Source organism: Salvelinus alpinus, chromosome 17, assembly GCF_045679555.1.
Source record: "Salvelinus alpinus chromosome 17, SLU_Salpinus.1, whole genome shotgun sequence".
Classification (NCBI taxonomy): domain Eukaryota; kingdom Metazoa; phylum Chordata; class Actinopteri; order Salmoniformes; family Salmonidae; genus Salvelinus; species Salvelinus alpinus.
Window position 1 is genome coordinate 29,992,497 of NC_092102.1, and position 27,811 is coordinate 30,020,307.

At 42.8% G+C, this 27,811-nt stretch overlaps 1 protein-coding gene across 3 annotated transcripts; it reads left to right on the plus strand.

Moving 5' to 3' along the window:
* Positions 1–1,288: 1,288 nt before the first annotated feature.
* LOC139542724 (interferon-related developmental regulator 2-like) lies at positions 1,289–27,595 on the plus strand. 3 transcript variants are annotated; one of them, XM_071348502.1, is made up of 13 exons: positions 1,663–2,237; positions 3,580–3,647; positions 22,618–22,734; positions 22,927–23,014; positions 23,245–23,369; positions 23,738–23,895; positions 24,018–24,071; positions 24,197–24,375; positions 24,600–24,708; positions 25,048–25,176; positions 25,341–25,469; positions 25,688–25,780; positions 26,804–27,595. In XM_071348502.1, exons 4-13 carry the CDS (start codon positions 23,004–23,006, stop codon positions 26,882–26,884), a joined length of 1,068 nt encoding a protein of 355 aa, XP_071204603.1. In that variant the 5' UTR covers positions 1,663–2,237; positions 3,580–3,647; positions 22,618–22,734; positions 22,927–23,003; the 3' UTR covers positions 26,885–27,595. The 3 variants fall into 3 exon arrangements, 2 of the variants coding, with proteins under 2 accessions (XP_071204601.1, XP_071204603.1); XR_011668542.1 differs by lacking the exon at positions 3,580–3,647 and having other exon boundaries at positions 1,289–2,237; positions 25,663–25,780; XM_071348500.1 differs by lacking the exon at positions 3,580–3,647 and having other exon boundaries at positions 1,289–2,237.
* Positions 27,596–27,811: the final 216 nt, after the last annotated feature.

Below are 27,811 nucleotides of genomic sequence, written 5' to 3' on the forward strand. Positions count from 1 at the left end.
TGAAATGCTTTGAAAGCCTGGTCACGGCACATATCAACACTATCATCCCAGACACCCTGGACCCACTCCAATTCCCATGCCGCCCCAACAGATCCACAGATGACGCAATCTCTATTGCACTCCACACTGCTCTCTCCCACCTGGACAAGAGGAATACCTATGTGAGAATGCTGTTCATTGACTACAGGTCAGCGTTCAACGCCATAGTCCCTCCAAGCTAATCACCAAGCTCTGGACCCTGGGACTGAACACCTCCCTCTGCAACTGGGTCCTGGACTTTCTGATGGGCCAGCCCTCAGCACATCTGCCACACTGACCCTCAACATAGTGCCCCTTCAGGCACTTGGCATGGGCCCTCAGATCCTCAAAACATTCTACAGTTGCACCATTAAGAGCATCTTGACTGGCTGCATCATTGCTTGGTACGGCAACAGCAAGGCACCTGACCGCAAGGAGCTACAGAGGGTGGTGAGCACTGCGGCCCAGCTCCCTGCCATCCATCCATCCATCCATCCTCTGACACTGCACAGCTACCTGGCAGTGTCAGAGGAAGCCCCTCCAAATTTTTGAAGACTCCAGCCACCCAAGCCATAGACTGTTCTACTTACACTGACACCCCAACACACACATAACATGCACACACATGCATACTGACACCACACTCACATTTTCACACTCACCACATGCGCTACTGCGAAATCTCAGTCTATTATCTATCTTATTGCCAAGTTACTTTACCCCTAGCTATATGTACATAGCTAACTCAATTACCTCATACCCGAGCAAGTCGACTTGGTATGGTACTCCCTATATTTAGCCATGTTATTTTTTACTTGTTATTGTTATTCGTTATTCACTGTGTATTTATTCCTCATGTCACTATTTCTATTTTTATTTTATCTTTGTATCTTTATCTTGAACTCTGCATTGTTGGAAAAGAATCCGTAAGTAAGCATTTCACTGTTAGATTACACCTACTGTTTACAAAGCATGTGAAAAATACAATTTGATTTGACAATTTTTTTACTCTGCATCGTTGCGAAAGGGCTCATAAGTAAGCGTTTCACCGTAAAGTTCACACCGGTTGTATTTGGCTCGTTTGACAACAAAAATTGTCGGACGACCCCAACAGCTGATTTGTTTTGGGGTGTTATGGATACTGTAGTTTAGTTGAAGACGAATTCATGCTTTGGGCACTTGAATGAGAATTATCATATGACTACAAAACCCAGCTTTGCCTAATATATCTAATAAGAGGTGGGTCTGAAAGCAGTTACCACTTACCCAGGAGAAGATGGTGGATTTGTTAGAACTGGTGGTTTTACTATTCCCGACCTTCTTATTATAGCCCAGTGTTCCTGATATGGTTTCGAGGCTTTTTTAGAATTCTTGCTCTCATAAATGTGCTGTGTCAAAGGACACTTTGTTGGTAAATAAAATTGACTTCATAGCTTCTTTGGGAAGGTTATCAACACGACTTGGATTGTGAAAAGCAGAAATGTCAGGTTGAAAATTATTGTGGATACGGCAACAGTTATTAGGGATAACAGTAGATGTTACTGTTGACATGATTTTTAAATGCTGCTTAATCCTATTGCTAGATTGTCTGAGCATGATAGAGAAAGTTTGAAGAGGGATGGGGTTTTTGGGGAGGGTTTGATAGAGGTTAATGGGATATGTTTTTTCTTAGTACAGAATTAGGCAAACCATAATTGAACGCACACTCCAGCGCAATAGGTGGCCGCATGCACCTTAAGCGTTTGTGGAACGCCATTATACCAAAGAAGATGTGTGAATGTGGAACAGCAACGTGCTCGATACTCCATTCTAAACACTTTAAAAAAACATGTTATATCTCAATCTGGCATTGGATATCGGTTACCCGGGGACAATCACAGATAATGTATTCTGAAATCTTGAAGAAAACGAAATTCCTCGACTTGTAAAGCCAACTCCACATCATCTGCGGTGGTGAAACGTGGTGCCACTAAAAACAAGTGGGGGATCGAGTCTAGCTAACGTTAATTATTTTTGATATTTGGTGTCATCACACTAATTAAGATCTTGAATACATCGTGACCTCCGGGGTTGTATTCAAAAGACTGTCAAGGCCTTGAATATTAATTGTTCAGTTTCGACTCCGGGGGTGCCCTGTTGAGACTTGGAAGTGAATTTGTGAAGAAACCTGATTGGCGACATGCCAAGGAGTAAAAAAGGGAAACGTAGTTCAAACAAGGGTAAGTTGGCTAACTGCTGTCTTATTTGTTAACATATGATTATGTGTAGCAAAGGGCTAATATATATTATTTGCAGCACAATCTAAGCTGGCATAAATGCTGTGCAACTGCCTGAATTGATCGGTTCCATATGGAACAAAGTTGCTACACTACAGTAGTTAGCTACTTTCTCATAGAATGTCCATTATTTGTAGCAATGCATTGACAAACTGGTGTTTGATAATAGCTAACTATCTAACACCTTATATAACTGCTATAACACACTATATATCTGTACAGTATGCAGTGTTTGCATTCTGAGCTAGATTTGTTTATATTTGTTTATCTTGCTCAGTACTACGTTAGCTAGCTAGCTAGATTTATTTGCAAGCAATTTTATCTTAGCTAGCTAACGTTAGCTAACTTTACTTGTTATAATTGACCACTTGATCATTTTATTTCATCTTTATTTATGCAGTTAAATCGATTGAGAACACATTCTTATTTACAGTGACCTGTCAAACATCAATAAGCAACAATTGCAGTATACATAACTATCTGTATACACATCAATTACACAATACATGAAAAGCAAACGCATTAAAAGGGACATTACCACATAGCTCTAACATACTACGCTTGTGCACTGGGAGTATTCCTAGCAAGGCTGGTGTTAGTCTGAAAAAGAGACCTAATGGCATTTGCCTGTGATTTGTGGTGGGGAGTTGACTCTTTGCCCTTCGACCCGAGCTTCGATTCCTACTACCACTAAGATTAAGTATTTTGCAATGGAGGAGATGAGTAGTTGAAAGAGCAAGAAAAGGGAGGGTCACTGGTAGAGGTCGACTGATTACGATTTTTCAACCCCGACACCGATTATTGGAGGACCAAAAAAAGCTGTTACTGAATAATCGGCCGATTCTTTTTATTTATTTGTAATAATGACAATTACAACAATACTGAATGAACACTTATTTTAACTTAATATAATACATCAATAAAATCAATTTAGCCCCAAATAAATAATGAAACATGTTCAATTTGGTTTAAATAATGCAAAAACAAAGTGTTGGAGAAGAAAGTAAAAGTGCAATATGTGCCATGTAAAAAAGCTAACGTTTAAGTTCCTTGCTCAGAATATGAGAACATATGAAAGCTGGTGGTTCCTTTTAACATTACATTTACATTTAAGTCATTTAGCAGACGCTCTTATCCAGAGCGACTTACAAATTGGTGCATTCACCTTATGATATCCAGTGGAACAACCACTTTACAATAGTGCATCTAACTCTTTTAAGGGGGGGGGGGTTAGAAGGATTACTTTATCCTATCCTAGGTATTCCTTAAAGAGGTGGGGTTTCAGGTGTCTCCGGAAGGTGGTGATTGACTCCGCTGACCTGGCGTCGTAACATGAGTCTTCAATATTCCCAGGTAAGAAGTTTTAGGTTGTAGTTATTATAGGAATTATAGGACTATTTCTCTCTATACCATTTGTATTTCATATACCTTTGACTATTGGATGTTCTTATAGGCACTTTAGTATTGCCAGTGTAATAGTATAGCTTCCGTCCCTCTCCTCGCCCCTACCTGGCTCGAACCAGGAACACATCGACAACAGCCACCCTCGAAGCAGCGGTACCCATGCAGAGCAAGGGGAACAACCACTCCAAGTCTCCGAGCGAGTGACGTTTGAAACGCTATTAGCGCGCACCCCGCTAACTAGCTAGCCATTTCACATCGGTTACACCAGCCTAATCTCGGGAGTTGATAGGCTTGAAGTCATAAACAGCGCAATGCTTGAAGCATTGCTGAAGAGCTGCTGGCATAACGCACGAAAGTGCTGTTTGAATGAATGCTTACGAGCCTGCTGGTGCCTACCATCGCTCAGTCAGACTGCTCTATCAAATCATAGACTTAATTATAACATAATAACACACAGAAATACGAGCCTTAGGTCATTAATATGGTTCAATCCGGAAACTATCATCTCGAAAACAAAACGTTTATTCTTTCAGTGAAATACGGAAACCGTTCCGTATTTTATCTAATGGGTGGCATCCTTAAGTCTAAATATTCCTGTTACATTGCACAACCTTCAATGTTATGTCATAATTACGTAAAATTCGGGCAAATTAGTTTGCAACGAGCCAGGCGGCCAAACTGTTGCATATACCGTGACTCTGCGTGCAATGAATGCAAGAGAAGTGACACAATTTCACCTGGTTAATATTGCCTGCTAACCTGGATTTCTTTTAGCTAAATATGCAGGTTTAAAAAATATATACTTCTGTGTATTGATTTTAAGAAAGGCATTGATGTCTATGGTTAGGTACACGTTGGAGCAACGACAGTCCTTTTTCGCGAATGCGCATCGCATCGATTATATGCAACGCAGAACACGCTAGATAAACTAGTAATATCATCAACCATGTGTAGTTAACTAGTGATTATGATTGATTGTTTTTTATAAGATAAGTTTAATGCTAGCTAGCAACTTACCTTGGCTTCTTTCTGCATTCGTGTAACAGGCAGGCTCCTCGTGGAGTGCAATGTAACGCAGGTGGTTAGAGCGTTGGACTAGTTAACCGTAAGGTTGCAAGATTGAATCCTCAAGCTGACAAGGTAAAAATCTGTCATTCTGCCCCTGAACAAGGCAGTTAACCCCCCCGTTCCTAGGCCGTCATTGTAAATAAGAAAGTGTTCTTAACTGACTTGCCTAGTTAAATAAAGGTGTAAAAGAAATACAGATTTCCGATTGTTATAAAAACTTGAAATCGGCCCTAATTAATCGGCCATTCCGATTAATAGGTCGACCTCTAGTCACTGGTAGGCAGGTGGGCCACCAGGCAGTACAGAGTCAGAACCATGTATAGGTAAACAAAAGATGTAGGCCTATATCGCAATACTGTATCTCTCAGTTTCTTGGTTTGCAATGGCTCGCAAATTCACTAAAATAGAGGCTATCAATGAGTAGGCTGATCAGGGCATGGTTTCTACGAGGTGTTGAAAGCATTCCACAGGGATGCTCCAATGCTTCCCACAGTTGTCAAGTTGGCTGGGTGTCCTTTGGGTCTTGATATACACAGGAAACTGTTGAACGTGAAAAACCCCAGTAGTGTTGCAGTTCTTGACACAAACCGGTGCGCCTGGCACCTATTATCATACCCCGTTCAAAGGCACTTAAATCTTTTGTCTTGCCCATTCACCCTCTGAATGGCACACATGCACAATCCATGTCTCAATTGTCTCAAGGCTTAACAATCCTTTAACCTGTCTCCTCCCCTTCATCTAAACTTATTATAGAAGTGGCATCAATAAGGGATCATAGCATTCACCTGGTCAGTCTGTCATGGGAAGAGCAGGTGTTTTTAATGTTTTGTATTTCAATGTAGATTATGCCATCGATGAGTATGGATAAGCTATTTTACATAGTGCCAGTGAATTAAAATTGATCATTGTCAAATATGGCGTTTTAATTAGGCCTAAATGTCCAATAAAAAGTAGGCCTATTGTGCCTATAGCTTATTTAATGAAACCCTGGCTGGCTGTTGATATCCTAGGCCAGGGGTATTCAACTCTTACCCTACGAGGTCCAAATTCTGCTGGTTTTCTGTTCTACCTGATAATGAATTGCGCGCACACACCTGGTATCCCAGGTCTAAATCAGTCCCTGATTTAGAAGGGAACAATGAAAAAACACAGTGGAATTGGCTTCGAGGTTCAGAGTTGAGTGTGAGGGTCATAGGACAATCAATTGCAAAGCAGGGCATCACCGCTAAACTCTTTGTAAATGGGAAGTTCATCTTTTTCCATGTAGAATGACGTCTACGATGGCTCGCTAAAATAATGACACTTCCTCAATTTAAATATTATGGGGATACCTATACATTTGGCAGCCAAGCACAAGTTATGTGTAGCCTATTATCGTCTAGACATGACGTTGAAATATCTTCACCCCTAGAATAAAAACCTCCAGGTTTCTGTCATGAGTCAATTAAATGGAAAAAATAAAGAATTAGGGGGCAGTTTGGAAAAACTAATCCTGTGTGAATCGTCCTCTGGAGTAACGTGCATGCATGGATAATAATTACATAACCAACATCTCTAGTAATACTAGACCCACCCAAAAGAGAGATATAACGTGGCAAAGAATAGGCTTATCAGCGTAGAGTGATCATCATCCCATGGGATCTGTCAAGGTGGCGCACAGTAGAAATAACACTGAAATATTCTAGTTCCTACACATCACCTCTTATATTCAAACAAAATAGGCATTTTATAGGCTAAGTTGATGAGCAAATGTGAAGCTTTATGTTCATGCCAGTCCTCTAGAACGCGATATTAGTCATCATAGTTGGACACTGCAATAATGAGGTGGCGTGTATGTGTGCACACCAGTTTCATCTTGCATTGGGAGTCGAGCAAGAGTTTACTATTTTGACTCAGGGCATAAAATAAACATTTCGCTCCACCAGCCACTGTGGCAGGTAGATTTAAAAATCTACCAGCCACTCAGATTTTTTACCAGGAAAAATATTTTATCTCCTGCTAAAATTATTAGGGATGCACGATATATCAGTGAGCATATTGGAATCGGACGATATTAGCTAAAAATGCCAACATCGGCATCGGCCTGATGTCTAGTTTAACGCCGATGTACAAAACCGATGTCAAAGCTGACGTGCATACCTATATAACGTAGGTAGATGACATAATGACCCCACAAAAAATACAGCGCTACACAGAACAAAAGAAGAAAAATACTAAGCGCAATGTCGGAGTGGCATTGACTAAAATACAGTAGAATAGAATATAGTGTTAGGGTTCGTTCCTTTCGTCCTTGTCAATCATTGGTGAAATTAGCATTATGACAATATATTTAATTAAATCATTCAGAAACCTTTATTAATGCAATTGCAGACAGAAGTTGACAATCAGGAACATAGCACGCATGTTTCAGAGTAAGTTCTGCAACAAAAAAAGTCTCAAGTTGTTTTGTTACACCCTCAGTCTAGCCTGGTGATGTCACTACCTACGTCATTACCTTTTTACTCCTGAGACCAAAAACCTACCTACCAAGCTATATAAACAATGGCTTTTAGTGTTATCTAAAACTTAGCAGTAAACGTCCACTCCCCAAATTTGATTTATTGTGGAATGTTTGACTAGTCTTATCTCCTCCACTCCCCTGCAGAGCTCCTTCTTCACAGTCACACATTACTCAGAGGGGCCTCTTTTTAATGAGGCAGAGAGAGAGAATTAGAAAACAACTGTGGAACAATATTAAAACCTCATATGTATATATATTGTTAATCTGTAGTCTAGGACCTTATTCATCTTATAACCCCTCCCCTTCTATTAATACAACATAAGAATAATCAATTATTCTAATACATCAAACATTTTGGTACAACCCTTTTCATGACCCCTAGGTCAACCCGACATTAGTAAATACAGTTGAAGTCGGAAGTTTACATACATTTAGGTTGGAGTTATTAAAACTCATTTTTCAACCACCACAAATTTCTTGTTAACAAACTATAGTTTTGGCAAGTCGGTTAGGACATCTACTTTGTGCATGACACAAGTCATTTTTCCAACAATTGTTTACAGACAGATTATTTCACTTATAATTCACTGTATCACAATTCCAGTGGGTCAGAAGTTTACATATGCTAAATTGACTGTGCCTTTAAAACCTGTTATGGACAGGGGGCAGTGTTTCCACTTTGAACGAATTGCGTACCCAAACGGAATTTCCTCCTACTCTGCCCCAGAAGGTAATACATGCATATTATTATTACTATTGTATAGAAAACACTCTGAAGTTTCTAAAACTGTTTGAATTATGTCTGTAAGTATAACAGAACTCATTTGGCAGACAAAAACCTGAGAAGACTTCCAAACAGGAAGTGAGAACTCGATTTTCAAAACAGTGCCAAATGATACCCCATATAGTTATGGATAAGCAAACACTTCCTAGGGCTTCCACTAGATGTCACCGTCTTTAGATTTTGGTTATATGATTCTACTATAAAGGAGGGGCTCATAGGAGCTATTTTACTGAGTGGTCTTCAGAAATTCTCAGTCTCATTTTGCGCGCGAGCGAGAGGGAGTGCTCTCGTTCCAATGCTCTTTCTTCAGACAATGAAATTCTCCGGTTGGATCCTTATTGATGATTAATGTTAAACACATCCTAAATATGGATTGCATACATCATTTGACTTGTTTCTACGACCTGTAACAGAACTTTTTGAGTTTTTGTCTGGAGGGATTGCTCGTGCGTCATGAAAATGGATTCGTGGGCTGAACATGCTAACAACAAGTGGCTAAATGATGGGCTTTATGGAAATTTTCAGTCATTTATTGTCAAACTGGGAATCCTGGGAGTGCCTTCTGATGAAGTTATTCGAAGGTAAGTGCATATTTATAGTGTTTTTCTTTGGCTGGATTGTGCTCTGAGCACCGTTCTCAGATTATTCTTTTTCTGTAAAGTTTATTTTGAAATCTGACACAGCGGTTGCATAGAGGATAAGTTTATCTTTAATTTTGTGAATAACACTTGCATCTTTCATCAATGTTTATTATGAGTATTTCTGCAAAATCACCTGATGTTTTGGAATCAAAACATTACTGCACGTAACGTGCCAATGTAAACTGAGATTTTTTTAATATATATACAGTGGGGCAAAAAAGTATTTAGTCAGCCACCAATTGTGCAAGTTCTCCCACTTAAAAAGATGAGAGAGGCCTGTAATTTTCATCATAGGTACACTTCAACTATGACAGACAAAATGAGAAAAAGAAATCCAGAAAGTCACATTGTAGGATTTTTAATGAATTTATTTGCAAATGATGGTGGAAAATAAGTATTTGGTCAATAACAAAAGTTTATCTCAATACTTTGTTATATACCCTTTGTTGGCAATGACAGAGGTCAAACGTTTTCTGTAAGTCTTCACAAGGTTTTCACACACTGTTGCTGGTATTTTGGCCCATTCCTCCATGCAGATCTCCTCTAGAGCAGTGATGTTTTGGGGCTGTTGCTGGGCAACACGGACTTTCAACTCCCTCCAAAGATTTTCTATGGGGTTGAGATCTGGAGACTGGCTAGGCCACTGTATTGGCACATTATCGAACAAAACATAAATGTATTGTGTAACATGATGTCATATGACTCATCTGATGAAGATGTTCAAAGGTTAGTGATTCATTTTATCCCTATTTGTGGGTTTTGTGAAAGCTATATTTGCTGTGAAAAAACATCTGTGCTTTTTTGGATTTGGTGGTGAGCTAACATAAATATATGTTGTGTTTTCGCTGTAAAACATTTAAAAATCGGACACGTTGGCTGGATTCACAAGATGTTTATCTTTCATTTGCTGTATTGGACTTGTTAATGTGTGAAAGTTAAATATTTCAAAAAAATATTTTTGAATTTCGCGCGCTGCCCTTTCAGCGGAATGTTGTGGGTGTTCCGCTAGCGGAACCCCTGGGCGAGAAAGCTTAACCTCTCTGGGATATGTGGGACGGTAGCGTCGTACTTGGCTAAAAGCCAGAAAAAATGTAGCGCGCCAAATACAAATATATTACTATAAAAATCTATCTGATTTCAAAAATGAGTTACGGGGAAAGCACAACAAACTATTATGTTAGCTCAGTACATAGCCACAGAAAAACACAGCCATTTTCCCAGCAAAAGATAGTAGTCACAAAAAGCAGAAATAGAGATAAAATGTATCACTAACCTTTGATGATCTTCATCAGATGACACTCATAGGACATCATGTTACACAATACATTTATGTTTTGTGCATATTTATATCCACAATTCTTCTCGGTTTACATTGGCGCCATGTTCAGAAATGCCTCCAAAATATCCGGAGAAATTGCAGAGAGCCACATCAAATAACAGAAATACTCATCATAAACGTTGATGAAAGATGCATGTTTACATATAATTAAAGATACACTTGTTCTTAATGCAACCGCGGTGTCAGCTTTCAAAAAAACTTTACGTAAAAAGCACACCATGCAATAATCTGAGACGGCACTCAGATTGAACAACATTTCTCCGCCATGTTGTAGTCAACAGAAATACGAAATTACATCATAAATATTCCCTTACTTTTGATCATCTTCATCAGAATGCACTCCAAGGAATCCTAGTTCCACAATAAATCGTTATTTTGTTCAATAATGTCCATTACTTATGTCCATGTAGCTACTTTTGCTAGCATGTGTAGTACACGTGTCCAAACGCTCGCGCAGATGCAGGCAAAAGTCGGACGAAAACTTAAAAAAGTTATATTACAAGTCGAATAAACTGGTCAAAGTAAGTAGAGAATCAATCTTCAGGATGTTGTTATCATATATATCCAATAACGTTCCAACCGGAGCATTCCTTCATGTCTGTAGAAGTTATGGAACGCAAGGCGATATCATGAGGAAAGCGCGTGACCAGGAACTGGCAATCTGCCAGACCACTGACTCATTCCCCTCTCATCCGGTCCCACAACACAGTATAAACTTCATTCAACGTTCTACCGACTGTTGACATCTAGTGGAAGGCGTAGCAAGTGCAAACAGATCCATATATTACAGGGAATTGAATAGGCGATGAGTTTAACATCGACCAGCCTCAGACTTCTCACTTCCTGTTTGGATTTTTTCTCAGGTTTTTGCCTGCCATATGAGTTCTGTTATACTCACAGACATCATTCAAACAGTTTTAGAAACTTCAGAGTGTTTTCCATCCAATAGTAATAATAATATGCATATATTAGCATCTGGGACAGAGTAGGAGGCAGTTCACTATGGGCACGCAATTCATCCAAAAGTGAAAATGCTGCCCCCTATATCAAAGAAGTTAAACAGCTTGGAAAATTCCAGAAAATGATGTCATGGCTTTAGAAGCTTCTGATAGGGTAATTGACATCATTGTGTCTCTTTGCTTGACATCATGGAAAAATCAAAAGAAATCAGCCAAGACCTCAGGAAAAAAATTGTTGACGAAAAGTGCAAATCAATCCCAGAACAACAGCAAAGGACCTTGTGAAGATGCTGGAGGAAACAGGTACAAAAGTATCTATATCCACAGTAAAACGAATCCTATATCGACATCTCAGCAAGGAAGAAGCCACTGCTTCAAAACCGCCATAAAAAATCCAGACTACGGTTTGCCACTGCACATGGGGACAAAGATTGTACTTTTTGATGAAACAAAAGTAGAACTGTTTGGCCATAATGACCATCGTTATGTTTAGAGGAGAAAGGGGGAGGGTTGCAAGCCGAAGAACACCATCCCAACCGTGAAGCACGGGGGTGGCAGCATCATGTTGTGGGGGTGCTTTGCTGCAGGAGGGACTGGTCCACTTCACAAAATAGATGGCATCATGAGGAGGTAGGAAAATGATGTGGATATATTGATGCGACATCAGTCAGGAAGTTAAAGCTTGGTCGCAAATGGATCTTCCAAATGGACAATGACCCCAAGCATACTTCCAAAGTTGTGGCAAACTGGCTTAAGGACAACAAAGTCAAGGTATTGGAGTGGCCATCACAAAGCCCTGACCTCAATCCTATAGACAATTTGTGGGAAGATCTGAAAAAGCGTGTGCGAGCAAGGAGGCCTACAAACCTGACTCAGTTACACCAGCTCTGTCAGGAGGACAGGGCCAAAATACTTATTGTGGGAAGGACAGGGACAGGGCCAAAAAACTTATTGTGGGATGTTTGTGGATGGCTACCCAAACGTTTGACCCAAGTTAAACAATTTAAAGGCAATGCTACCAAATACTAATTGAGTGTATGTAAACTTCTGACCCACTGGGAATGTGATGAAAGAAATAAAAGCTGAAATAAATCATTCTCTCTACTATTATTCTGACATTTCACATTCTTAAAATAAAGTGGTGATCCTAACTGACCTAAAACAGGGAATTTTACTTGGATTAAATGTCAGGAATTGTGAAACTGAGTTTAAATGCATTTGGCTAAGGTGTATGTAAACTTCCGACTTCAACTGTATATAGGGCAGCAGCCTCTAAGGTGCAGGCTTGAGTAACCGGGTGGTAGCCGACTAGTGATGTTTTTTTTTAAGTCGGATGACCTTGAGTTAGAAGCTTTTTTTCAGTCTCTCGGTCCCAGCTTTGATGCACCTGTACTGACCTCTCCTTCTGGATAATAGCGGGGTGAACAGGCAGTGGCTCGGGTGGTTGTTGTCCTTGATAATCTTTTTGGCCTTCCTGTGACATCGGGTGCTGTAGGTGTCCTGGAGGTCAGGCAGTGTACCCCCGGTGATACGTTGGGCAGACCGCACCACCTTCTGGAGAGCCCTACGGTTGCGGGTGGTGCAGTTGCATACCAAGCGGTGCTACAGCCCGACAGGATGCTCTCAATTGTGCATCTTTAAAAGTTTGATGGTTTTAGGTGCCAAGCCAAACTTCTTCAGCCTCCTGAGGTCGAAGAGGCGTTGTTGCGCCTTCTTCACCACACTGTCTGTGTGGGTGGACCATTTCAGATTGTCAGTGATGTGTACGCCGAGGAACTTGAAGCTTTCACCTTCACTGCGGTCCCGTCGATGTGGATATGGGCGTGCTCCCTTTGCTGTTTTTCCTGAAGTCCACAATCAGCTCTTTTTGTTGAGGCAGAGGTTATTTTCCTGGCACCACTTCGCCAGGGCCCTCACCTCCTTCCGGTAGGCTCTCTCGTCATTGTTGGTAATCAGGCCTGTTACTGTTGTGTCGTCTGCAAACTTGATTGAGTTGGAGGTGTGTGTGGTCTCGCAGTCATGGGTGAACAGGGAGTGTAGGAGGGGGCTGAGCACGCACCCTTGTGGGGCCCCTGTGTTGAGGTGTTGTTTCCTGCCTTTACCACCTGGGGGCGGTCTGTCAGGAAGTTGAGGACCAAGTTGCACAGGGTGGGGTTCAGGGCCCGAGCTTAATCATGAGCTTGGTGTTGAAGGCTAAGCTATAGTCAGTGAGCAGCATTCTTGCGTAGGTATTCCTATTGTCCAGATGGAATAGGGTAGTGTGCAGTGCGATGGCGATTGCATCATCTGTGGATCTATTGGGGCGGTAAGAAAATTGAAGTGGGTCTAGGGTGTCAGGTAAGCTCAAGGTGATATGATCCTTAACTAGCATCTCAAAGCACTTCATGATGACAGAAGTGAGTGTTACGGGGCGATAGTCATTTAGTTCACTACCCTATTCCTTTGCTTTCTTGGGTAAACAAGAAAAACAACCTAGCTTGTGAACAAAATGTAAATGGCCAAGAAACACAAGGAGAAAGTCTCACTAGAGTAGACTTTTGTTTCAAGTAAATGAGACCAATTGATATGCCTGTGCAGAGCACTTCTAAAAATTAATATTTCACTCAGCTCTTCACGTGCCCCCAGCCAGGCAGTGTTGCAGCTCAAGGTGGAATAGGCTATATAGGATTTGTAGTAGTTTTGACTTAGCGATTAATTTATCAGGTATGAAGCAAAATGGCAGAAAGTGGCACTGACCACCTGCCAACGTGGCTGGTGAAATAGACATCTTACCCGCCAATGCCAAAATCGACCCGCAGGTCGACTATAAAAATGGACGTATAAAAATGGACGTAAACTATAAAAATGGACGTATCACATTTAACAAACCAAATACAGTGGGGAGAACAAGTATTTGATACACTGCCGATTTTGCAGGTTTTCCTACTTACAAAGCATGTAGAGGTCTGTAATTTTTATCATAGGTACACTTCAACTATGAGAGACGGAATCTAAAACAAAAATCCAGAAAATCACATTGTATGATTTTTAAGTAATTAATTTGCATTTTATTGCATGACATAAGTATTTGATACATCAGAAAAGCAGAACTTAATATTTGGTACAGAAACCTTTGTTTGCAATTACAGAGATCATACGTTTCCTGTAGTTCTTGACTAGGTTTGCACACACTGCAGCAGGGATTTTGGCCCACTCCTCCCTACAGATCTTCTCCAGATCCTTCAGGTTTCGGGGCTGTCGCTGGGCAATACGGACTTTCAGCTCCCTCCAAAGATTTTCTATTGGGTTCAGGTCTGGAGACTGGCTAGGCCACTCCAGGACCTTGAGATGCTTCTTACGGAGCCACTCCTTAGTTGCCCTGGCTGTGTGTTTCGGGTCGTTGTCATGCTGGAAGACCCAGCCACGACCCATCTTCAATGCTCTTACTGAGGGAAGGAGGTTGTTGGCCAAGATCTCGCGATACATGGCCCCATCCATCCTCCCCTCAATACGGTGCAGTCGTCCTGTCCCCTTTGCAGAAAAGCATCCCCAAAGAATGATGTTTCCACCTCCATGCTTCACGGTTGGGATGGTGTTCTTGGGGTTGTACTCATCCTTCTATTCCTCCAAACACGGCGAGTGGAGTTTAGAGCAAAAAGCTCTATTTTTGTCTCATCAGACCACATGACCTTCTCCCATTCCTCCTCTGGATCATCCAGATGGTCATTGGCAAACTTCAGACGGGCCTGGACATGCGCTGGCTTGAGCAGGGGGACCTTGCGTGCGCTGCAGGATTTTAATCCATGACGGCGTAGTGTGTTACTAATGGTTTTCTTTGAGACTGTGGTCCCAGCTCTCTTCAGGTCATTGACCAGGTCCTGCCGTGTAGTTCTGGGCTGATCTCTCACCTTCCTCATGATCATTGATGCCCCACGAGGTGAAATCTTGCATGGAGCCCCAGACCGAGGGTGATTGACCGTCATCTTGAACTTCTTCCATTTTCTAATAATTGCGCCAACAGTTGTTTCCTTCTCACCAAGCTGCTTGCCTATTGTCCTGTAGCCCATCCCAGCCTTGTGCAGGTCTACAATTTTATCCCTGATGTCCTTACACAGCTCTCTGGTCTTGGCCATTGTGGAGAGGTTGGAATCTGTTTGATTGAGTGTGTGGACAGGTGTCTTTTATACAGGTAACGAGTTCAAACAGGTGCAGTTAATACAGGTAATGAGTGGAGAACAGGAGGGCTTCTTAAAGAAAAACTAACAAGTCTGTGAGAGCCGGAATTCTTACTGGTTGGTAGGTGATCAAATACTTATGTCATGCAATAAAATGCAAATTAATTATTTAAAAATCATACAATGTGATTTTCTGGATTTTTGTTTTAGATTCCGTCTCTCACAGTTGAAGTGTACCTATGATAAAAATTACAGACCTCTACATGCTTTGTAAGTAGGAAAACCTGCAAAATCGGCAGTGTATCAAATACTTGTTCTCCCCACTGTATTAAAATACCGTTATAGAAGGTAAAGTAAAAACCCAAACTGGTCCGTGCATAAATACCGGTGTATATAGTAAAATACGGTATACCACCCAGCCCTAACGTAAACCCTGTTTCTTGTGTGCATCGAAGTAGCGGTCCTTGTACCTAGCATCGAGCATGGTAAAGAGGCTCAGATAGAATGCCACCGAATCGCTTGTTCACAGCCTCGAGTACTTTTGTAAGTTTTAACCCCACCGTCTGTGTGGGCAGTTTTGTTGAGCAGGCGTTTCAATGCCATGACAGGGTATCATGTCTGCTGCAGCTTATTTCTCGAGTCAGTTGTTTGAATGGAGCTATGAGTGTGTTCATGTTCTCAAATGCCATTGAAATGGCAGCAGCGGTATGAGACCAGCGCATTCTTGAGCATGCAGTATGGCTTTCCTCAGTACAAAATCCTCGTCGAACCACTGTGCTGTCAGACTCAGCATGCTCATGGGGCTGACATCGCTGGTCCAAATGTCAGTCGTGAAGCTAATATCAGTGACGCCCATAGCAAGTAGCTCATTAATGTGAGTTTCAACAATACTGTGTAACTCCGGTAGGGCAACATCTGGAAAAATAGTGTGTCCTGGGGCTCGATCAGTCGGCGAAAGCCAACATCATCCACGACCAAGAAAGGTTGATTGTCAATTATCTTGGCGTTAATGTATTCCGCTTTTGAGTTGTCTCGCTGAAATGTTCTTACTCTTTCAAATAACTGCTCGACTTGAACTTGTTTATTTGTTGGAAATGTGCGCTTAGTATTTTTCTGCTTTTGTTCTGTGTAGCGCTGTATTTTTCGTGGCGTCATTACGTCATCTACCTACGTTATATAGGTATGCACGTCAGCTATGACATTGGTTTTGCACATCGGTGTTAAACTAGACATCGGGCCGATGTTGGCATTTTTAGTTAATATCGGCCGATTCCGATATGCTCACTGATTTTCAAAAAAAAAAGGTTTTATAAATATTTTTTTATGTTATGCATCCCTAGTTTTTACACTGCCTCTACTCACTGTTTATTATCTATGCATAGTTACTTTACCCCTACCTACATGTACAAATTACCTCGACTAACCTCTACCCCCGCACGTTGACTCGGTACCGGTACCCCTTGTATATAGCCTCATTATTGTTATTTTGTGTTTTTTACTGTAGTTTATTTGGCAAATATATTCTTAACTCTTTCTTGAACTGCATTGTTGGTTAAGGGCTTGTAAGTAAGCATTTCATGGTAAAGTCTACACTTGTGTTCGGCGCAGGTGACAAAGTTTGATTTGATGTCTTTGAGATGATTGTGTCTTTTGTTAGGCAATCCATCAAGTAAAGCCTGTGAACTACTGAGGAAATCTTCCTTGACATATTCCCCCATCAGTAAATGGGTTTCCATGTTTAGCAATGCACTGAGCAAACTTTGTAGCTTGATTTGACTGCATGTAGATTTGTAAACACACTGCTTTGCTTTTGGACAGGGCCCTCTTGATTCCTAAAGCCTTGTCCGCCTCATCCTTGAAGTTTTTTTCATGTCTCGTTTCAAAGTGACGCTGTACACTTGATGTCCGATAAACAACAGTTTTACAACAGAGCGCAAACAGCTCGACTCTTAGTTAAACAAATCCATATTCCTTTGTCCAAGAGGCAATAGATGAGCGGACATCTGCCTTATTTTTCTTTGCTGATGATATTTTGCGCCCTTAACTTTTTAAATAACAAAAGAAAGCTTGCTAGCTGCTAGCCATGTGAAAACGAATCTCATCTTCAGTGCCGCCTTGGTTTTGAATTTGGAGCAGAGGGGAGGCGGGTTGTCATGCGCTGAACTAATAATGATTTTCCTGCAAAATCATGAAAGCCCATTGGCTAATCAGGTTGGACATACCTTGGGAACTACAACATTTCCTTGAATACTGTTGGAATTGGGATCCGCACCGCCTCCATCTTCGGGCTTGGCCTCTGAGAGGTGTTAGTGGACCAGTCTAGGCCTTTAGGACAATGTGGTGAACACAGTGCGGAGCGCCATGGTTTCTTCCACCAACGCGTCATGTCAAATGTGGTGGGGCATATTCTGTACCTGGTGTGAGAGCCATATGTGCAAACGGTTTTAGTCACTCCTCAATGCGGGCCGAGCGGCATTCCACATTGAGAGTGTAGCCGTTATTTCGGCCTGCCATGACGAAGTTCATTGCTCTCCAAATTTATGGAGTTCGACGTCTATGTCCAGCAATGGCCCTCTCTGTGCCAAACTGGAACGTTAACGTGGTGCTGTCAGTGCTTGCTGAGCCCCTAGAGTCGAGGACTTTGAAGCATCTATCCATGAAGGTGGCATTCCTGTTGGCTATTACCTCAAGAGGGTGAGCGAACTTCATGCTTTTTCAGTGTGCACCTAATGTTTTTACGAATGGGTCCAGACGAGGAGTGTCACCCTCCGTCTTAACCTCTCATTCTTGCCGAAGGTCCTGTTTGACAGATGTGAACTGGCCCTTACGTTTGTCCGCGTATGCTCCTCCTGCGGATGAGCTGGGTGTTATTCCCCCACCCCCCCCCATGTGTGCTGTGCCCGGTCAGGGCCTTAGACACTTACATTACACAGACGCAGGCAATACGACAGTCTGATCGCCTATTAGTTTGTTATGGTGAGAGTTCTAGGCCAGAGCCTATCGATACAAAGACTCACATTGGATTGTGGACACTTACGCATATAGGCTGCCCAGCCGGCCATTCTACTAGAGCAGTAGGTATATCGTGGGCACTGCTTTGAGGAGTTCCCCTCAATGACATTTACGCCTCGGCCAGTTGAGCATCGTCTAGCACCTTTTTTCTAGGTACATCGAGTCATTGTTGCCCCGGCCAATGAGGTCGGAACTGCTGTGGTGGGTGTTGCCCAAACCCTGAGTGGGAACGGAGGGACATAGCCCTGAGCTCAGTCCTACGGGACTTTGCTCTCTGTCTGGCCCTTACCTAGTTCACCGATTTGAATCTGGTATTGTGATACTATATTGGAGTGATCCAATAGCTAACGTTTAAGTTCCTTGCTCAGAATATGAGAACATATGAAAGCTGGTGGTTCCTTTTAACATGAGGCTTCAATATTCCCATGTAAGAAGTTTTAGGTTGTAGTTGTTATAGGACTATTTCTCTCTATACCATTTGTATTTCATATACCTTTGACTATTGGATGTTCTTATAGGCACTTTAGTATTGCCAGTGTAATAGTATAGCTTCCGTCCCTCTCCTCGCCCCTACCTGGGCTCGAACCAGGAACACATCGACAACAGCCACCCTCGAAGCAGCGTTACCCATGCAGAGCAAGGGGAACAACCACTCCAAGTCTCAGAGCGAGTGACGTTTGAAACGCTATTAGCGCGCACCCCGCTAACTAGCTAGTCATTTCACATCGGTTACACCAGCCTAATCTCAAGAGTTGATGGGCTTGAAGTCATAAACAGCTCAATGCTTGAAGCACAGCGAAGAGCTGCTGGCAAAACGCACGAAAGTGCTGTTTGAATGAGTGCTTACGAGCGTGCTGGTGCCTACCATCGCTCAGTCAGACTGCTCTATCAAATCATAGACTTAATTATAACATAATAACACACAGAAATACGAGCCTTAGGTCATTAATATGGTCCAATCCGGAAACTATCATCTCGAAAACAAGACGTTTATTCTTTCAGTGAAATACGAAACCGTTCCGTATTTTATCTAACGGGTGGCATCCCTAAGTCTAAATATTCCTGTTACATCGCACAACAAATATATACTTGAGTATTGATTTTAAGAAAGGCATTGATGTTTATGGTTAGGTACACATTGGAGACAGTTAGTACACACACAACAGTCCTTTTTTGCGAATACGCACCGCATCGATTATATGCAACGCGGGACACGCTAGATAAACTAGTAATATCATCAACCATGTGTAGTTAACTAGTGATTATGATTGATTGTTTTTTATAAGATAAGTTTAATGCTAGCTAGCAACTTACCTTGGCTTCTTTCTGCATTCGCGTAACAGGCAGGCTCCTCGTGGAGTGCAATGTAACGCAGGTGGTTAGAGCGTTGGACTAGTTAACCGTAAGGTTGCAAGATTGAATCCCCGAGCTGACAAGGTAAAAATCAGTTAAGGCAGTTAACCCACCGTTCCTAGGCCGTCATTGAAAATAAGAATGTGTTCTTAACTGACTTGCCTAGTTAAATAAAGGATAAATAAAGGTGTAAAAAAAAAAATACGGTGTCCAAAAATACCGATTTCCGATTGTTATGAAAACTTGAAATCGGCCCTAATTAATCGGCCATTCCGATTAATCGGTCGACCTCTATCATTGATATTCCCTATTTTAGTAGGGTCAGTTGGTACAGATGGTGTGGATAGAAAGGTTACGGCCTTTAGGACAATGTCTCAATGTGTTTCTGCGTCCATATGACCGATTCTGTTGGACCAAACCTCAAATGCAAATAGCGAGTTGAAACTGCTTTCTGTCAGAGAGGAAGAAGTGATCTTCCATCTTTGTTGTGAGTGGCAGGGAGAGGGTGTCTGTGACTGGGAAGTTGCACACAGCACAGAAGGAGCAAAAGAGACAAGACCAAAAAGACAAATGCTCAAATAAACAAACAAATTAAACCTTGATTCTTGCAGTACTGGCATTTGGAACATTTCGTTCAAACAAAGTAGAATTTATTTGATCTATTGCACAGCCCTAGTCCCTAGGCTGGCAGGGAGCTCTGACCCCGGTCAATTGTGGTCTGATGTGGGTAGTGCACATAACGTGAGGACTCAACACGTCTCCCGAGGATAGTGGACTCAGACTGGGGGTCAGATTACTGAATGCTCAAACTCCTTTTTGTCACATGTACAGGTGGCCAAATGTCAGCATAGTGGTAGAAACGGTAAAATTACAGATTCTAATGAACGTTTGCTCAAATGGAATACTTTAGCTAGCTATCTCCAAGTAAAATCCAAGTTTATAACAACCACTGAGTAATCTATATTAGATCTCTCCATGTGACCAGTAGTAAAGATGGTAGAATTCATCTTATTGCTGTTCAATTGATGAGAATGATCAAACAGGACAGGTTACATAGAGAAGGTCTGAACAGGCTTACAGAGAAGTGTCTGGGGAAAGCAAGAGCTGCACTGCTGAGAGCAACATGAAGAAGGAGAGGAGGTTTAGTGTCTAATAGTCTCTTCTTCCATCCATGGCCAACCTGCCATCCCTTCTCCCTGCACCTGAACCCCTTAACAGGCTCTCTCAGACAGGAGGTTATACAGTTGTAGCTGTCGGCCAAGGGCCCCGTCTCTAAAAGGTAACACAGCAGAACTCCAACCCCTGGCCTGCTTCAAATCTTATTCATCGTTCATGTAACCTGGACCCACGTACTAATGTGTCCCTACATCACCTGGACTAATTTGACGCCCATGGCCATCTGTCAACTATTCCCGCTTGACCATCACATCCCAGTACTTCTCCACCCACTTGACTAACTCATCTTTACCATTCGTCATTGTTACAGTTCATATGATATTGCATGGCTCATGACTTTACAGGTGTAGTAGCTAGGTTTGAATATTCCAAACAATGTCCTCAGTTCATTGCCATATGTTTTACCCTGCCTCATGTCACTCCGGCTGGTCCCAGGATTCCCAGCCTTCTCTCTCCCTCTCTGTCCTACTAACACTGTATCCACATCTTGGATACCCCCCAGCTCCACCGTCCCCTCTGCACATGTTGGCCAACTCACTGACCTAACTCCTCATAGAGGCTTCATTCAGAATGCTGCATAAACCATAGCATTACCATTCGTCAGCTTTCCCATCTCTTACACCCTCTGTTTGTTTTTTCTTATCTGTGGTTTTGAGCTTAAGCAGCAGGGAAGTTGCTTATGTTTTGAAAAGCTCAGTTAAAGACCCAATTGGCCAAGACTAAGTTTTGAGACTTGTGTGGACAGGAAGCACGTTCATCTCACTGGCTGTGTCTGGAAAAGAAAAGCCCTGGCACTCTCTCAAGCGCCTCCCCTTGGCATGACTGAGGTGCAGACAGTTATGGAAAGCTTGTGTGATTGCCATAGGCTGACACGTGCATACTGTTGGTTGTGAACACTGTCTGGGGTTCAAGGTTAAGTACCAGTAAGTCACGTGACTGATAAAGGCCCACTCGGTACAGTATGATCACTAGGGACAGAGAAGGTGAGTTATGGGAATGAATTACAGTACCAGTCAAAAGTTTGTACACACCTACTCATTCAAGGGTTTTTCTTTATTTTTACTATTTTCTACATTGTAGAATAATAGTGAAGACATCAAAACTATGAAATAACACATGGAATCATGTAGTAACCAATTTTTTTTTAAACAAATCAAAATATATGTTATATTTGAGGTTCTTCAAAGTAGCCACCCTTTGCCTTGATGGCACTAAATTAATGGACATGCTTCCTGGAGGCCATTGTTGATACAGTACTTTTGGTCATGTGGTGTATTCTAGGACGTCATAGTAAATGACAATGTGGCTTCCCCCAGCCCTAGAGACATTCAACAGGGAGGTGATTTTACAGCTTGATTCCCTGCATCAGGTCTGTCATCCCGGTGAACTTTCCCCCAGTAAAGCTCTCTCTGCTGGGGCTGGGCAGGCTGATTTTTGGGGTTCAACCTGGGGAGCCAACTTCACTGATAAACTAAGGTCTGTCTTGAAGGATGAATTCCTTTGAGCCTAGGTATGCTAGGTCTTGATCCGAGTAAGGCAGTGTGGCCGTGTGTGACTATATCCTCACTGTCTCTGCCATCTGTTAGGATAGGGCCACAGTCCGGTAGCTGTACTAGGGGCAGTGCCAGTCAGTTGGCTCGGCTGTGTCTGAGGGATTAACACTTCGGGCAGCGGCCGCCCGCAACCAGCCTTCCCAGTTTAGCTGCATGTGACGTGCCCGTGTGTGTCAGCACTGGGGAGAGAATAGACTTTGGTCTCTACAAGGGTCCTGGAATATCATTACTGACAGAGACTGACAGCTGAGTGAGCCACTGACAGAGACAAAGTTGACCTCAACACTCCTATCTCTCTGCATCTCTTTCCCTTTCTCCTGCTCTCATCTACTATCCTCCACTCTCCTCGTTCTTTCTATCCTCCGTTCTCTCTCTCATAGGGGGGAGGAATGGGGTGAAGGGTGGGTCTGGTGCCAGTGATGATGACCTGGCATCTGATGTGCTCAGTCACTACAGCAGTGCCAGCGAGAGCGCCTCGGTGCTGGACGACAGCACAGGTGGGTACACACACACACACACACACACACACACACACACACACACACACACACACACACACACACGCTAAGTCAACATTCATGTGCTCTCACACTACTTAACACAGGTGCATCATCCAAAGAAGTGTCATGCAGTTGATATAAGCTCTTTGTTTTGGTGCTTACCTGTCGTTTCCTTTGTGTCCACCACAGGAGCAGGTGAGCGACTAGATGAACAGACTGCCCAGGAGGAGACCGAGGACAAGCTGAAACAATGCATAGACAACCTGATGGACAAGAGGTGGGTCTCGCAGGATTTAAAATGTTTTTTACAGAGGGACTTACTGTACACCAAACTTCCCAGAAAACTAAAGCCACCAACGTTGCTAGTACTTGGGTAAATGGACATGAGGAACATCAGATCAGCTTCAACATAATGGTGTAGTGTAAGACGTGTCCTCTCATAACTACAACGTTAGGCAGAGCTGTGTGGAGACATACTGACGTGCCCCTCCCTCCTGTCCCTCGCAGTGCAAAGACACGCCTGGCAGCCCTGGAGTCTCTGAGAGGGGCCTTCTCATCCAGGCTGCTCTGTGATTTCCTGACAGAGAGACGCCTCACCATCAGCGACTGCCTGGAGAGGAGCCTGCGCAAGGGTGAGACTGACACCATGCGACTGTCTGTGATGATGGTGGAGGGAAGGAGCTAGAGGCTGAATTTACCTGCTCAATCTAGTCAAACGCAGGTTACTTTAGGTGGTGCTAGGCCAAGGAGATGAATCGGACCTGCACACACTTTTTGGTCTACCGTGCCTTTATTTGGCTGGAAAATAAACATTGCTGATCCAGTGGATCGTCTTCAAGTATACCTGAATTTAGGCTCTATGAATTCAGAGTTTTTCTTGACAAAGTCCTACAATAGTGTGACTTCTCTTGTTGACCTTAAGGATTGTAAAAGGTATTTTACCCTCCACCCTTTTTTATCCCTCTGTTTCTGTCCATTATTCTCTCCATGCTCCTCTCAGGTGGTGGAGAGGAGCAGGCTGCAGCGGCCACAGTGTGTGCCCAGCTGTGTGTGCAGCTGGGCGGGGGGGACGAGAGCGAGGAGGGCTTCAAGATCCTTCGACCCGTCCTCAGCGCCATCATGATTGACGGCTGTGCCAGTGTGGCCGCCCGCCAGAGCGTGAGTATCACCATTGGCTTTCATCACAGTCCTGTTGTCGACTGCAGTTTTCCACTGAAAGTTCATGTATTCTTGTAAGCCCACTCACAGTTGAAGTGTTTCATCTTTGTTTTCCCTGTCAGTGTGCCAGTGCTCTGGGTATGTGCTGCTATGTTTCTGCTGCGGAAGATGGAGAGGTGAGAATCTCTAGAAATCCTTTTCATTCTATTTCTCTGTAGCTGGAATAGAAACGTAGTATGGCAATGTTTCTCCTTCACTGTCTGTCTAAATCGCTTGCTCTCGCTCGCTCTCGCTCTGGCAGGACTTGGTAAAATCCATGAGTCATCTGGAAAGTGTGTTCACCACGTCGTACCCCAGCTGTGAGGGCACCCTGCCCACCCCCAAGGCCGGTGCCCCTGGGCTCCACAGCGCTGCCCTGCACGCTTGGGCTCTACTCGTCACCCTCTGCCCCGCCTCCCGCCTCACTGTGCTGCTAGACCTGTGAGTGAAACACACAGAACAGGTGCAGCGTCTTAAATGACACCCATTCCCCATTTACTACAGTAGTGCAGTATATTTGGCCAAATTAGTGGAATAAATGGGGAATAGGCTGCTATTTCAGATACAGACAGGATCTTGCCAATGAGGGGAAAAACAGCAAGATGGCACCTTCAATAAAAAGTTGGTTTGCTCATCTCAGTTCCTCTGTCTCCTATTGTGCTCAGACATCTACTCAAGCTACAGGCCTGCCTCGAGAGCAGCGATGTGAATTACAGGATTGCTGTGGGGGAAACCATCGCCCTGCTGGTTGAACTGGGAAGAGATATAGAGAGGGTATGTTCTGCCTAGTGACCAACCAGGGGCTGTAAGTTTAGCCTTTTTGATCACAATGAATATCAAATCAAATTTATTTATATAGCCCTTCTTACATCAGCTGATATCTCAAAGTGCTGTACAGAAAACCCAGCCTAAAATCCCAAACAGCAAGCAATGCAGGTGTAGAAGCAATAAGATTAGACATTGAGGACCTGATCCTAGATCAGCAGTCTTATTCTGAGACACTTTGTGAATAAAGTCCCTGGTCTTACTCACACAGGCTCAAACACAATGTAGATCCCATGGAGAGGAAGTGAGGAAATATCCCTCCTTATCCTTGAGTGTTTTTCTATGTAGGAATTTGAAGACAGCGACATGCTGTGTGAGTGCCTGAAAGGTCTTGCCACTGACGGGAACAAACACCGTGCCAAGAACGACAGGAGGAAACAGCGCTCCATATTCAGAGAGGTGCTGCACTACATAGAGGTGAGGAACCACCCGTCCCTCCACATACACTTCTAACGTTGCTTAATGGGTTTAAAATTCACACCAGACCAGTCTCTCTAACTGGAGACCATAGGTCAGTGTGAGGAGTATATATATATAATGTTGATTTTAATATGAAAATATTCTCTCCCCCTCCTGTGCAGAATGAGGACTTCACAGAGGAGAAGATCTGCTTTGGTGTGGAGGGCATCTACATCGACAGCTGGATGCGCAGGAGGGTCTACGATGCCTTCAAAGAGGTGCTGGAGTCTGGAGTGAGACACCACCTTCAGGTTAGGACAAACTCTAGGTCTAGAAGTGTTTGTGAGATAAATATACTTTTTACAGCAGAGATATCAAGTATCTCTGCAACCAACATTGTTCTAATCAAATTTCTCAAAGGTTTTTGATGCTTGTTTACCTATGCTTTCTCATGTATCATTTAGTAATTGCTAATAGTCAGCTTGTCATTCTATGATATTTAAGGGTGTGCCTGGTCTTGCCTATGTAGTTTAATCCATTGCTGAGGGATATCTTTGGCCTGGGACCCCCTCTGATTCTGGACTCCTCTGTCAAAGCCAGCAAGATCTCCCGTTTCGAGAAGGTGACCCCATGTCCTATGAACTTTAAAATGTCTGCAAACCCACCAGCACATAACCACTGCCCTAAAACCCATTACCACTGCCCTAAAACCCATTACCACTGCCCTAAAACCCATTACCACTGCCCTAAAACCATTACCACTGCCCTAACACCATTACCACTGCCCTAACACCATTACCACTGCCCTAACACCATTACCACTGCCCTAACACCATTACCACTGCCCTAACACCATTACCACTGCCCTATCACCATTACCACTGCCCTATCACCATTACCACTGCCCTAAAACCATTACCATTGCCCTAACACCATTACCACTGCCCTAACACCATTACCACTGCCCTAACACCATTACCACTGCCCTAACACCATTACCACTGCCCTAACACCATTACCACTGCCCTAACACCATTGCCACTGCCCTAACACCATTACCACTGCCCTAACACCATTACCACTGCCCTAACACCATTACCACTGCCCTAACACCATTACCACTGCCCTAACACCATTACATTGCCCTAAAACCATAACCACTGCCCTAAAACCCATTACCACTGCCCTAAAACCCATTACCACTGCCCTAAACCCATTACCACTGCCCTAAATCCATTACCACTGCCCTAACACCATTACCACTGCCCTAACACCATTACCACTGCCCTAACATCATTACCACTGCCCTAACACCATTACCACTGCCCTAAAACCCATTACCACTGCCCTAAAACCATTACCATTGCCCTAAAACCATAACCACTGCCCTAAAACCCATTACCACTGCCCTATTACCATTGCCCTATCACCATTACCACTGCCCTAACACCAGAAAATACTGTTCAACAACCACACAGTGCATATCATGTGAGATCTCCACTGTCTAATTAAATATATGTCGGTTAAACAAAATGTTTATGGGTTTGCCTAGTCTTCACAGGACCCAATAGAAACCTGCCCTCCATATTGGTATTCTTCATTTTGAATGGTGTAAATCGAACCTGTTGATTTATTTCTCTCACAGCATCTGTTCAACTCAGCGGCCTTCAAAGCCAGGACTAAACTAAGGAACAAAGTGAGGGACAAGAGAACAGATGTGATGTGAGGAATGAAAGAGAGGAATGGAGGAGAGGAATTGATGGAACGTGCCTTGGCCCCATAGGATGGAGACTCTGAGTAGAAGAATACTGGGGTATATTTATTGAAGCGAAACATTTGTAACGTTGCAGATAGAAATGTAATGAATAGAGCTGACATGATTTCCTTTTCCAAATGACAGACAATCCTATCTGTTCTACACAGTACTTTTCTATAGGAATGTTCTGTAACGTTACACCCTCCTGAACAGGCCCCTTGCCCAAACTCATCTCACAGGACACAATGGCTGCTGCCAAACCAGGGACTTTGCAGACAATGCAAACGCGTGTGCGTGCATGTTTTTTTATTTGTAATTTAACACTACATAATAAAATCATGACACCTACGGGACGCCTGAAAATCAAACAAAGGTGGTTTATTGTATCTTTATTAATATTTTCGGAAGAATATCTTAACCATTTCTGGTCATGTACAGTATTTTATTTTCTAATTTATTGAAAGTGGGAGAACAGTACATTGATTTTTAAAATAAGTTTTGTTTACAGACTTCAGATATGGGAAGAGTACAAAGAAAATGTAAGTTTGGGTGTTTTCATGTATATTTCTATGCTGGTTGGTTGTGCATATAATCTATACATGTAAACTGAACAGAAATAGAAATGCAACATGTAGTGTTGGTCCTGTGTTCATTGAGATGAAATAAAAGATCAGAGAAAAAGATCATTTCTCAAATTTTGGGCACAATTTTTTTTATATCCCTGTTAGTGAGCATTTCTCCTTTGCCAAGATAAGGAGGATGGATTATCAAAAAACGGATTAAACAGTATGATCATTAAACAGGTGCACCTTGTGTTGTGGACAATAAAAGGCCACTAAAATGTGCAGTTTTGTCACACAACAATGCCACAGGTGTCAAGTTTTGAGGGAGTGTGCA

Excerpts from the sequence above, each read along its gene's own strand:
- LOC139542724 (XM_071348500.1), top strand. The coding sequence starts at position 2,198 with ATGCCAAGGAGTAAAAAAGGGAAACGTAGTTCAAACAAGG. Across the intron at positions 24,072-24,196 it reads CTGCTGCGGAAGATGGAGAG|GACTTGGTAAAATCCATGAG; the intron begins GTGAGAATCTCT and ends TCGCTCTGGCAG. Across the intron at positions 24,709-25,047 it reads TGGGAAGAGATATAGAGAGG|GAATTTGAAGACAGCGACAT; the intron begins GTATGTTCTGCC and ends TTTTCTATGTAG.